General features: G+C 41.8%; 2 protein-coding genes across 4 annotated transcripts in view; both read right to left on the reverse strand.

Moving 5' to 3' along the window:
• The window catches only part of CRACDL (CRACD like), a 134,916-nt gene extending 130,423 nt beyond the window's left edge, over nt 1–4,493 (reverse strand). The window contains exon 1 of the mRNA XM_019485090.2: nt 4,392–4,493. The gene's annotated coding sequence lies outside the window, so the exon portion shown is untranslated. The remainder of the gene's footprint in view (nt 1–4,391) is intronic.
• Nucleotides 4,494–11,909: 7,416 nt separating this feature from the next.
• TSGA10 (testis specific 10) overlaps nt 11,910–13,983 on the reverse strand; it is a 52,764-nt gene continuing 50,690 nt past the window's right edge. For all 3 annotated transcript variants that reach the window (XM_014600324.3, XM_059720978.1, XM_059720977.1), the window contains one exon: nt 11,910–13,861. In XM_014600324.3, coding sequence (XP_014455810.2) covers nt 13,837–13,861 — 25 coding nt within the window. In that variant the 3' untranslated portion in view covers nt 11,910–13,836. The remainder of the gene's footprint in view (nt 13,862–13,983) is intronic.

Raw genomic sequence — 13,983 nt, forward strand, 5'->3', positions numbered from 1 at the left:
AACTGTAAAAAGTTTAGGACAGTTAGATCAGTTTAAAAATGGCAGACCTGATCTAAGTTAACCCCACCTCTGAGGTAGTCTAACTTGGATTGCACTGGCCATTTTGAAACTGATCTAACTATCTTGAACTTCTGTACAGTTCCCAGTGCAGGTCCAGGGCTGGAAAAGCCCAGCTGCTGGCCCCAGCCCCAGGGCTTTGCTTTCCCTACCCTCTCTCTAACACTGAGCTATTTTTAGCACTCTAGCCCCTCCCCCCACCTCCAGACAGACAACCCCCCACTATAGACCACCTAGTCCCCCTGAGCCCGCTAAACCCCCCCATTCAACAAGCCGTTCCTGGTGCCACTTTTACCAGCATTTGCCAGTGCTGGGAGTTTAAGGAAGTAAGTCACATATGGGGGAAGGGCAGGTGGGGAGGCGACATCTGGGGGTTGAGGGTGGTCAGGGGCTAAAAACATCCCCTAGTCCCAGGGGGTGGGATAGAGCCCCCCGATCTCTCCTGGACCACAGCAAGCTCCGGCAGACCCCACCTGCCCCCGCCCCAATCCCTCCTGTGGACCTTTGCCCCCCAGATCCCCCATGAAGATGCCACCTGCCCCCTCAGTCCCCCTGCAGACCTCCCTAGCCCCCCAATCCCCCCCACAGACCCTTCCCGCCCCCCCCAGTCCCCTCATGGATGCCACTTGCCCCCCCAACCCTCATTGCCTTCCTAACCCCCCTGCTAGCCCCTCCTATCCCAACTTACATTAGATTGAGTTGCCATTTTTAACTCCATTTAACCTTCCCAAATATCTGTACACACCCCAATAGGCCAGGAAAAGAGGGGGAGGGGAAAAAGATACAGATTCTCTGCTCTCTACCTCTCTCCTGCATATGCAAGTCAGGAGTATCTCTAATGAAGCCAATAGGGTACATCCGTGTCAATAATGAAGAGTCAGGCTCAATAACCTGAATAATATTTGCAGATATAGAAAGAATGTTTAAAAAAGACATTTTAGAAGAGCATGCAAAATTATTATGAAAACAAAGCATAACTGACACTTTTTTTCTTCTTTTCTATATAGAATAGTCAAACAAATTAATTACTTAGCAATAGAAGCAAGCAGAATGCCTGCCCCATTGCCAGCTCAGCCTGAGTGCACCTGCTCCCTTTCCTGTGATGATAAGGCCACAGACCTATCATAAAATTGCTTTCTTTCAATGATTAAAAAGCTAGAAGGCAAGTGCCTGCAATAATAATGTCAAGGGTTTTTTTTTCCCCTGTAATCTAATCTTTGCCCTGTACAAACTGCTGATGAAAGCTTGCTTCCATTCACTTTAAAGTGTATATAAAACCAAACTATATTTTGTTTTTTTGGAAAAAGACTAATTTCCAAACAGTATTAGCTTGATTTTCCCATGCCAATACAATGCAATACACGGTTCTCCTATTTCACACAAAGTAAGAGAAAGTATGACAAAGGAAATAATTGTCAACCAGCCTTATACTAATATCAAATTGACAGATGTTACAGTGCACGGTTACCTTCTCTGATGCTTAAACAGACAATGTACAGCCAATGGTATGAGGCTGACCATACACAAAAATTGTATTCACTTGAATACCACACACACACACCTTTCCCCTCAAAATCAGGCCTACAAAATTGGACTGCGTGTCTTAAGCAGGTAAGCTGCTTTTTCTTGTTTGGAAGAGAAGCATGGAAGAACAGAAGCAGGGAGACGTGCGACTGTGTTCTAATGGAGGCAAAGACAGCTATGGCTTCTATCCCAGCAAGTGAAGTAGAGTCTCTCATGTTAACCATCTCACAGCTGCAATAGCTATTGATTGAGCACCACAGCTTGTGCCTGAAACAGCACTTGCCTTGATCAGGCATGCAGCCTGTCATGCCTTGATGAGGCTTGTGGTATGGAAACACTTTATTACTTGCAGAACTATTTACAAGAGACACATATAGCAGTAGATGGTTCTGACTTGGATGATTTACAAAGGAAAAACATCAGAAGGGAAAGTTGTCCAGAAGTTCTCATACATGGGGGTTGGAGTACCCATTTACATATGGACAATGCATGCAGTGGACTGTGCACCAGAACATCAAACTGGTATTAACGTCACTAGCTAAAGGCTCCTGATCCTCACAATTCTTTTCAGATGAAGATGGATTAGTTGAAGTACACAGAAATTACTACAAATACAACTTACAATCCTTCTGTGGAACACGGATTTATTAAGTTAATGTTCACCAACATTTGTATAATTTAAATTGTTTCCATATGAATTGATATGAGAGAATCAAAATTATTTTAAAACCAATATAAATATATTATTATATATCTACAATGTTGTGATTTTAAGTTCTACGAAGAGATTCCTATAAACTAATTTGACACTTAACAGAGCTGATATTTAGGCAGAGCATTTATATTATACCATGCTCTCCCCCATTTTGTGGGTTTTTTTGGTGTCAAGGAACATGGTGTTGATAGCTGATATGCTAAAAATAATTTTAAAATGTGCAGCGAAAATCTGAGCAGCAATATTTCAAAACTCACAACCTATTAAAGGAGAAAGATCATCACTTGAAATTTATAGGATTGTTTCAGGTCATGAATAAATTCATATTTGCAGTTTACTCCTGCCATGCTACCAAGCTTGAGGGGAAAAGCCATAGCTTTTCACTCCACAGAAGAGGCCTGCAAGTTGAACACATCTTGCATAGTTTTAAGGATGCATAGGTATAGTTAGGTATTACACACATGCAAAGCCACTTGTAAAGTGTTCAGACAAATAAAATCTGCTACAAATTCTTCTGCCTAGATGGAAAATCAAATCTTTAAGTACTTTGCAAGAGGTGTCTCTTTCTAGGTTGTAAACTGAAAAGAATGCAGCAAGTCAAAACAAAGTACCCTCATTTGCCATATGCTCTGCATGGCAAGGCTCAAACACCGTGGTTCTCAGCCTGGTTAGAGAAGGCACCCCTTACAAAATGCCAGCTCTCCTCTCTCGCTTGAATTTTAATACAGAAAAATAATAAAACAATTCTTCTGTTGCAAAGAATTCAGGAGGACCCCAGCAGAGCAGAATGGTTTTAACACTATTGATTCCTCTTTGAAATCTCGAAGTTTATTTTTTGAATCATGTTGGCACACCTAACAGTGTTAACAGCATACAGCACCCGGCAGCACCCTTGAAAAGATCTCAGGACACCCCAAAGCGCCACCACACCCTAGTTGAGAACCACTGCTGGCCTAATTAAACCTCCGAGCCTAACATACATGGTGGAGAGAGGTTGGCCTACTCAAACCATGAGTGACTGGTGTCTCCTGAATCTGGGGGGGGCACCCACAGAAGCTGCTGATGGCGGCAGCCCTGTCAGGGGGGCACCAGCCCTACCAACAGTATCAGTGTTGGCTGTTGGGGCAGGGGCACTGGCCCCATCGGGGGGGCATGGGCTCCTCTGTGCACCCCCTACCAGTTGCCTATGATCAAACTCTTCAGGGAAGCCAGGGACGCTGAACTGACCTCAGCGAGCAGCACCTGCGACATGACAGACAAGCAGGAGCAAAGCGTGACTAGGAACGCAGTCATGACCTGAAATGACACCATACAACTTTAGCGATGATGTTTCTTATTTCATAGGTGGTGGGTGCCAGTTTCACAGGACTGCTGCACTGCCTTTGATTTTTTTGGTTTTTAGCCTACCAGCCATGAACACCACATTCCTTGGCACCAAAAAAAGTGAGGGAGAGCCTTTAAACCAGTGTTTCTCAACCTGTGGGTTGCAACCCAAACATGGATGACTGGTGCCTCCTGAGTCTGGGGGGACACACCAGATAGTCAACGTGCACTTCTGTGCATTGCCAATGCACCCAGAAGTGGGTTGCAAGAATATACATGAAAGGGTCATGAACAAACTTTAAAAATAGATTCTTTTTTAAAGGAGAAAAAATGTGGGAAACCGGGGCTTTTCCCTCGCAGGCTGACAGAGCACCAACTTGCCAGGGGCTGCTGGCCCCCGCACACACACCGAGGGGCTGGGGCCTGGGGCCCGTGAGGGGCACTGAGGTAGGACTGGCCATCCATGTTTGCAAATGGGTCCTGGTACAAGGAAGGTTGAGAGCCACTGCTTTAAATGCTCTGTGAACCCAGCATCGCACCATCTTCTCTAGGACTCCCTTGTCAGAGATAAGACTTCAGGATAGCTCAGAGGTGTACCAGCACACTGACGTCAGAAGCCTTGCCACGCTCCCCGTTACGTCACACAGTGGGGTTGTGACGCCACGCTCTAGCGCTCCACTGTGGGACCCGGGAGGGCTTGACGCCCGCGGAGCGCTCCCGCGAGGCCGGAGCCAGTGGGCGCAGTGTGGGGCGGAGAGGAGGGGCCACTCACCGTGCGTCGGCGGGAGGCAGCAGGGCCCAGGCCAGGGGAGCCCCGGCCGGAGCGGGGCAACGGCAGGCGGCGGCGCGGCGTGTAGGCACCTGCCCCGCGGGCAGCGGGAGGCGGAGCTCGCCGGCGCCTCCCACCCGCCAGCCCCTGTGGGAAGGCTCCTGCCCGCTCGGGACCTCTCCCCGGCCGGGAGTACGCGGTTAGAGGGGCTAGTCGCTAGGCGAGCCCGGCACCGCGCTCACAGACTGGGGGTCAAGCCAGGCCTCGGCGCCATTCCGGAGGAGCAGCCCCTGCGGCCTGGGGGCGACACCGCTCGCGCTGCCCCGCACCTCCCGGTGGCAGCAGCGCAGAGGCGCGGGGATCTCCGCTCGCCGCCTTCGCCCTCTGCTACTTGCAGGCTCGTCCCTGTCCAACCGTTTCAGGCACTTCTCCGTGCAGAGGTGGACTGGGGGAAGGAGGTGCGGTTACACCCCGCTCCACCCAAACCCTTCGCTCAGGTGTGGTCACATTGTTAACTCGTGTAGAAATCGCAGGATCATAAAACATGAGGGTTGGATGGGAGCTCCAGTTCAACCCCTGCTCAAAAAAGGCCCATCCCCAACTATGTCATCCAACCCAACTCTGTCTACCCCTCTTAAACCCTCTATGGGTGGCAATTCTACCACCTCTTTGGATAGCCTGGTCCAGTACTTTAGCACTGTCCTGGTCAGAAAGCTTTTCCTAACATCTAACTTAAACTACCCTTGCTGCCACATGAAGTGTCTGGCACTGAAGTACTGGAGGTGGTGGCAAGCCCCTCAGGAAGGCTACATTTTGTTTTGAGACTCAGAATAGCATACATTTAAACTATGGGACTAATGGCAATAGCATTTGGCTCCCCCCCCCCCCCCTTTGCTGTGTTTGTTAAGACTTTATATGTCATCTAGCAAATAAGCGCACATTTTAATTACTTTTGTTTTTGCTTTGATCTTGAACTGAATAATATGGTGCCAGCCCTGGGGCATGTCAGTAAAGCATGTCTAGTTTCTCTGGAGAAAAATGTGTGTTGTGTTAGATGTGATGATGCTCCAAACCATCCACACTCCCCTTTTCAAACTCCAAGATGGGCCCATGTCTTTGTGGAGCCTTTTAAAAAACAAAGGGTGGAGACACCCCAAGCAATTCAGGCTGTTATGTAGGCCGCTTATTTTGTCCCTAGCGGAGATCAGCAAGCCACGTACAAAGCTTTAATAACAATTAAATGGGGATGGAGTCCAAGCTATTATGAAAATAATGTTGTAATGAACATTCCCCAGTTGCCTCTCAAAGGCTTCTGCATCAAATTGGCAGTGTAAAGGTAACAATGCTGTGGTTATTCCCTTCTCACTGTACACCAGGCTCAGAGCGAGTTGGAATGCAAGTCAAGTTATGCTCATTTGCATGGACCCTTTGCTAGAAAAAGACAGTGACTGGACTGCCTTCAGAATTGCTTTGATAGAGATTTTCTAAATACAGCTCATCTAACCTGGGTACATTGCCTGAAGTAATTTACTGTGGTCATAAAAGTAAGCACAAGTTGTTGGGGGAAATTATATAACTTTTTCAAAGTAAAAGAATTTGATTGCTAAGTTTCCAGGTGCTGGACACCCTGCAGCCCTAACTCTAACATGTGCTTTCACTCCTGCAGGAAAGGTGCATTAACCGAAGTCAAGGCATGCTACATCCTAGCCAGTTCTTTCTTAGTCATTACAAGTTGTTAAAGAGCTGGAACAGCTTAGGTTTAAAACCAAAATTTCCAGAAAAGTTCTTAAATGGGATGCACAATTCTGAGAATTATTTGGGGAGGAAGGGGGGTAAGAGGGTAGGGATGGGATGGAAAGTATTCCAAAACCTCCTAAAATGAGAAACAAGTTCAAACCGTAACTGTAGAGCAGCTCAACTGGCATGTCAAAAGATGAGCTGAATTACACATAACATAGTTGTGCTGAGTAAAACAGTGATTATTTTTCCATAGTAACTGACCACAGCATTACAAAAGAAAAAAACAAAATCACCATAGATAGGAAATAGTTGCAGTTTTGTCCAAAATTAAAATGTTCCAGTATAATAAACAGTAGTTGTTCACTAGCTTTGCTAATTTAAATCAAGTTAGACAGGGCTAAGTGAAGAGTTACAAACAATTAACACCCCTGCAAAAATAACCAAACACAACAAACCCCAACAACCACCCTTCATGGTTCATGGCTGCTGTTTATTTCCTGTTCTGTTTATTTTGCCATCTTCTCTGGCCTTGATTGTCACACACCTAAAAAGCAGAAGAGCTGAAAGAAATCAAATCTGCAAGATCTGTTCCAGCCCCTAACATCTGCAGACTATGAAATTTGAGAAGCACATTGTTCAAAAGATAAGTTGCAGTGCAACTCTGACAAAGAGTATTTTTGCATTCTTTATGTAATTAAACAGGTGTGTGTTTGAACAGTGATACAAATATTTGTTCTTCTCCACCCCCTGAAATACAGAAGACAATAGAAATGCCAGTTGCAAACCTGCGCGGGGAGAAGTCCGAGTTAGAATAACTTTCAAACCAATCTTGGCTTCAAACCAGATCCATTGAAATACCATATTTACCCAAATCCAAGATGACTTCAAATTTAAGATGACCCCCACCCAACAATTAGATTCTATACATGGAAGGTTATAATTCTATTGGAGTGTAATCTTCAATTCTTCCCCCCAAAACAGTGGCAGCAAGCAAGGGTCCAGACCCTCCTCCCCCCCGTCCCTGGCCCCCCATGCCACATACTCTCCCTGCATCTTGCCCCCCCAACTCTGCCCAGGAGGTTAGATATGCATCTAGCTGGGGTCATCTAGACCCAGCATTCTTTCCTGCCTATGCAGGGGGTCGGACTCGATGATCTATTGAGGTCCCTTCCGACCCTAACATCTATGAATCTATGCCCCTTCCTCCTGCTTATCCCCCCCATGCCTGTGCCTACCCCCTTGCTGCCTGTCTGGGGGGGGGACAGGCAGTGTGGTGGGGCAGGCTGCATGGTCTTCCCCATGCTTCCCATCACCCTCAGCGGCATATCAGAGGTCTCTCTTGTGCATCTCCTCCCCGCCATCCCTCTACCATGAGACCCCTCCTCCATTGTATAAACTGCCCTGACCTGGGGCAGGTGGTAGCTCATCTCTGGCTTCAACCCTGAGCCAAGGGCCTAATCCAGACCTGTGCCACCACCTGCCCTGGGCTGGTACTCAAGTCCATGTTGACTGGGGGAAAAAAACCTCTTTGATTAAATATGGCATGTGTGACAGAACTCTCTCATGGACTCTTAAATGGGCATGAAGTCAGGACTCAAAGCTACAGAGAGGCTGGGCAGAAACAAACTGCAGCTTATAAACTGCAAAATCAGTTCATTATAGATGGTCTTTACACGGGAACACTAAAACTATTATATATGTATTATTTTAATAAAAGTTTAATTATATACAAATCACAATTTTTTCCTTTTGCCCCCTTAAAAAGACATCTTACTAAAATGGATTTCCTGCCATTATTTCAATTTGTTTAGGTTACACATTTTCAAGCCTAGTACAACATAAATTATGCCATCTTATAGGAAAACTGAAATATTTTCCCATCTCAGGTAATATTTTGTTTTTCATTTGGAAAAGGTCCTAAAGTCAAAATCCACCTTGAAACACCTAGTGCAGAAATCTCCTTTCACATGCTCAGCAGGCGCGTATCTGGATGTCACAAGAGCTACTACTTCACTTTCTTTTCACAGGCTTGACTGGGAATGAACAAGAAGGTCTAGTGGATCAGATGAAAGCTTGTATGCTTAATTTATCATCTACTTTCCCCAAGATCCCTACTACTTGACTTATTATAGTACTTGTGAATGAAATATTCTACCTTTCCAAAGATTCCTCAGCATGAATCAGGGAGACAAGTCCCTATTCCTCTGTAAACCCTGGGAGAACCAGATTTCACATACTGGTATCTGGACATATTGTGGAACTTTATATTCATACAGAGATAACTTCTTCCTGTATTTTATGTTCGTGGCACACACACATGTGCATGTATAAACACTGGTTAGTTAATAAACCTTCCCTGTGCGTTCACAAATCTTTATGATGTTTTATTGAATCATTTTTAAGATTTGATAATCTGTTTACCAGATTAAGAATTTTTCTATTTCCACACACACAGAGGCACATGAAGTGGCCCTGCTTGCAGGTGGAGGCTATGCTATTCTGTACAACCTACTACTTACACTGAGAGACATGTCTGAGCTGAACTAGTTGGCCTCACAAGCAAGAGGAAAGCCTCCCAACTACATGCACAACAAAATCCAGCTCCCAAGATCTCCACTGCCCCCCACAATAACTACACCCCAGAGCAGAACCATCACCATTCCTAGATCTTACACCTGCACCTCCAGAAATGTAATATGTCATTCAGTGCACCAAATGCCCTGATGGAAAATATGTAGGAGAAAGCTAATAATAACTGTGTACCAAAATGAGTGCATACCAAAAATCTATCAAAGACAATAATACACAACTACCTGTGGTTGCACCCTTCTTACACGATAACCACTCTCTTTCCAATCTCTCAGTTCTAACCCTCAAAGAGAATTTACAAAACACCTTTCATAGATGAGCCTACAAACTTAACTTCATAAATCTACTGGATACAAAATATACTGGACTAAATATAGGCATTGGATTTATGGCACATTATAACCTGCTTAACATCTGATAATCTAATAACCCCAGGTAACGTGTCTGCATTTTAACAGCTACATTCTCTTACCACATCAAATTACACCCCCACCACCGCAAACTACCCATCTCAAACCTATTGTCTGACAGGGCCTTTGATCCTCTCTGCTACGCATTTGCATTTACACACACCTGCATTTTGCATACTGGCTTCCATTCCACCCAGGAGGGAACACAAAGCAACAAACTCTCCCTGTGCCTGAAGAATGGTTTTGTACCCAAAAGCTTGCAAAGAACAATTTTTCCAACTATTTAGTTGGTTTAATAAAAGATATCACATTTACCCAAGGAACCTTATAAATTCATATTCATAGATGTTAGGGTCGGAAGGGACCTCAATAGATCATCGAGTCCGACCCCCTGCATAAGCAGGAAAGAGTGCTGGGTCTAGATGACCCCAGCTAGATGCCTATCTAACCTCCTCTTGAAGACCCCCAGGGTAGGGGAGAGCACCACCTCCCTTGGGAGCCCGTTCCAGACCTTGGCCACTCGAACTGTGAAGAAGTTCTTCCTAATGTCCAGTCTAAATCTGCTCTCTGCTAGCTTGTGGCCACTATTTCTTGTAACCCCCGGGGGTGCCTTGGTGAATAAAACCTCACCAATTCCCTTCTGTGCCCCCGTGATGAACTTGTCTGTCTAGAATGCAGACAGACCTGGTAAAGAGCTGAAACTGAAAAACAACACCTGCCAGGGTAGAGGCAGAGGCACTGGGGCTCTGTCTAGAAACAGCCAAGAGATACAGGTTTCAGTAAGTGAGAAAGGAAGAAAAAATATGGTAGTTAGTTCAGTTTAAGATGAAACATTAAATCCCATCAGTCAAGACATTTAAAAATTCTTTAAAATGTTTTTGCAGAGGTTGCTGGAAAGATATTGAAAGAAGTGTTGAACAGCAGTATATAGCAAATGGTTTAACCTTGCTATAGTGTCCATTACCTTGGGTTAGCAGAAGTCAATGATGAAAAAGAAAAACCTTGGACAAATTCATCAAAAAATTAGCAGAGATTGACAGCTGTTCATGTAATAATGGCAGCTGAAAAAAAACTGATCAAGAAAACCTTTTAAACTCCTACACCATGCTTTGTTACACAAACCCAAAAGTATTACAAATAGTTGAAAACAGGTAAAATACAATTTCAACTTATTTAACATAATTTTGAGAAAAAATCCATAAAATTGTATTTTCAAGTCAGATTACATGAAAAATAAATATTTTTGCAAATAAAATGATTATGTGAAATATAAAAATATAACACAAATTTGAGTTGTTAGCATATCTAAATATCACAACGTACAGGCAAAAGATTAATGATAAATAAAATGGATTATTTTTTGCACAGGTTTGTTTCCAAACAAAATACCTACAGTAAACAATGACAAAAAAACCCCGAACTGTCCTACCACCAAGATCCATGAGGAAAAATACGACACGGTGAAATGTTATATAAACATTTAAATCTGGATATATTCATATACATTCTTCTTTTAAGGAAAAAATAGGAATATACTGTTAAAGATTAAAAAGGCTGTTGTCAAAAGTGGTAGAAAATTATGAATACTGTACTGTTTTAGTTCACTACCTACATTCCACTTATGAAATGAAGCAAGCTGTAATGGACTCATATGAAGTAATAGTCTCAAGCCTTTTAGAATATACTGTTACTGTTAAACATACAATGTCCAATGACCTAATGCCATCTAAATCCACTCATTCTTTAGGAACAATCATATCGGCAAGGTATCAGTAATTAGGTTTTGGCTCAGATGACATTTCTGATTTTCAAACTAAAGCAAGTTCAGTTTATTCCTGTCATCTTTTCATACTCTCTTCTTCCTTTCATTCTCTGATCTTATATTTGATTAGGTGTATTGATGGTGCCAGTACAGATCCCTGTCAAAACCCTTTCAAACACTATGTGCAGTCCTTGGCATCCTCTTTAACCTTTCCATCCCCATGCCCTACGTTAGATATATTAATCTGACACACATACCTCATCAAGAATACTTTTTAAAATCTGAGAGCAGTATCACCTTAGAATAACACAAATTATTCCTTCCCTCTCAACTTCTGAGGCTGGGGCAGAATCTTCAGTCTATAAGCAGCCCAGTGAGGAAGAGGAATTTAATACTAACACTAATCCTGCAGTTGGTATTTAATGGAAATATTCCCATTAATGCTAATGAGACTATTTATGGGGCTGAGTACTAGTCACTTAAGGAAAGATTGTAGAATCAGGTCTCAAAAATTAAAACCAAGTTTCCTGAATGCAAAAACAGGGCTTTGCAGTTAGGGATAATCTTGGAATCTTTACGTTTATTAATACATATAAGTGTGTATGCAATTATATATATATAAGGAGCGTGTATTTTTTGCAATCAATTTTTTTACATTATTCATCAAAATACTTTTTAAAAGGCACTTTGAAGTAAACTTTTTGATGACAAGATTTATATAGTTCACATCAAAACAATAGGTTTCAGAAGCAATGAGTGTCACTAGATAGGAAGGGGGTGACTTTACTTAATTGGAAAGATGAATCAGAGTTACTGGGGCCAGAAGGATGTTAAGTCATCACAAAAATTACAGAAAAAACTCAAATGGAGGATTATTGAATATAAAATATCAGGCTCTATTAAGTAAAAATTCCCACTGTTTCTTAGCATAGAAATAACAACAATATAGGGGGCTTACAGTAGGGAGAATATTTTACCTGGACTTTCACATTCATATTGAATCCATGTGTTAAAGACAAGTTTATAAAATTACTTCAAAGAGTTTAATAAAAATCTACCAAACTTGTGCCTGCCTCACAATAATATTATGAATTTATTTCTTAATAATTATTTGTTAATGTCAACAAGTCACTACATTTTTTCTTTTTATATTTTAAGTATATTAAAAAACCCAGATATTTATCATCTACATTACAAATAACATTCATCTACATTTTAAAAACTTCAATAGGAAGTTAGCACCATAGTAATAAAATACTCAATAATTAAGCACTGCTCCCAAATGTCTTTTTTATATAAAACATTTGTAACATATACCATATAACACAGGTAACATAGCCATACTAGTGGCTATTTCCATAAATGGGTTTTTTGAATTCAAAATGTAATTTAATAACTTATGGCATTCAGTATCAGCATTTATTCAAACTAAGAAACATATAAGCTTTAAGACCCCAGCACAGCAGAACGGTTTCTTTACTTAATAAATATAGCAATTTTTTTGCTTAATACCATAACGAAGCATTACAATGCAGAGCAGTCAGTACTATAGTCTCAGTACTTTAAGATGAAGTGTGAAGTCTTTTGGCAACTGATAAAAACTGACTTCCAACAGTAACATCCCACTTTACTGGAGCACTAGCTGAGTATAACTTGGGGCTTACAGAATTTAACACACTCTTCACTGACTGCTCCAACAAAAATAACCTCAAGTAAGCATCTTGTGTTTTATGAATGCATTTTGGAAACGATTCCATGTTGAACATTTGTCTGGAATACTGACTTCCCTAGGCAAAAAGACATATTTAATGTGCTTATCAGCCATCTCACAAACAGAACTGGTTTTAAAACCTGGAGATTTTGCTTCATAACAAATTATTTAACAAAAATAATCTTTTTGATAAATATTGCCAACAGGTTGGTTAGTTGTTACATTTTTTAAAATATTTTCTAAATAAAACTGAGACCTATGGGTAGCAGACAGACACTGGAGATTCTTTCTGGCTGGAAGTACAAATAAGCAGAGACTATTAGGCCTGTCCACTTTTTATGCCTCCAGGACTGGGTAGTATGAGGACATGTAGGTCCCCCACTTGTGCTCCACTACGGATTAAAGAATCCCATTTTACAAGCATGGGCTGTATGTATAGTCTGTGCAGATAATTGCTAAAAGAAGAAATTTTGGATTGGTATGAATATTAATTTAGCTCTAGGAGAAATTCGAAGTACTGCTGCCTAATGCCTGAACACAGATAATTCAGAATTATTACCAAAGTGCTGTTCCTGTGGCATTGCATAAAACTATAGCAATTACAGTGCGTGTAGGTGCTACTTAATGTACAATTCTGACATAGGTGAAAAAACACAAAATTAAGGAGATCATAATAGGAACTTGGGGCCTAATTCTTCTTTCACACACCCTAGTTTTATGGTAGTGCAATTCCATAGACTTCAACCAAGAGTAAAATTGGATCCCCAATCTTCTGTTGCCCCCAAAAGAGAAGGTTGGTACATCTTCTCAAGTATAAACACTCATCTCAGCAAAAATACAACAGACTCGCAACAAGTGTTTGTAACTGGAAAATATATGCAATTTTTTCCTTAAAAAAATTTCATATTGTTACATTCTTCCTCATTTTCTCTACTACACCAGCATATTTTTAATATTGGAACACACACACATTTCCCTTGCAATATCTGTCAATGAACAGTTTCAGTTGCAAGTCTTTCTTCTTCTGTTTCCTGCAAAGTGTCTTTGTGATATAGCACAAAATAATAAAAGATTACCTAATTTCTTCCCATTGAACAAAATAAAAGAATTTCAAGTGCATTTTGACATCAATTAGTATTCAGTAGGGGAAAATGTTTAATAGACCCTGATTAAATTTGAAACTTCCATCTTTTTAGAGGATGAGTGGAATCTTTTCACATGCCATCTTGAATAACCTTAGAAGTCTCTGAATGTAGAATTCCTGGAAGAGGGGGAAAATTGTATAATTACTCTCATATTTATTTAATAGCGAAATCCATGCTGTGGTTTATATTTGTAACCTTTAAGGACTTAGGCCTGCAAGTGCTCTTTGTATGGAACTCC

This window comes from Alligator mississippiensis, chromosome 1 (genome assembly GCF_030867095.1).
Source record: "Alligator mississippiensis isolate rAllMis1 chromosome 1, rAllMis1, whole genome shotgun sequence".
NCBI classification, from domain to species: Eukaryota; Metazoa; Chordata; order Crocodylia; family Alligatoridae; genus Alligator; species Alligator mississippiensis.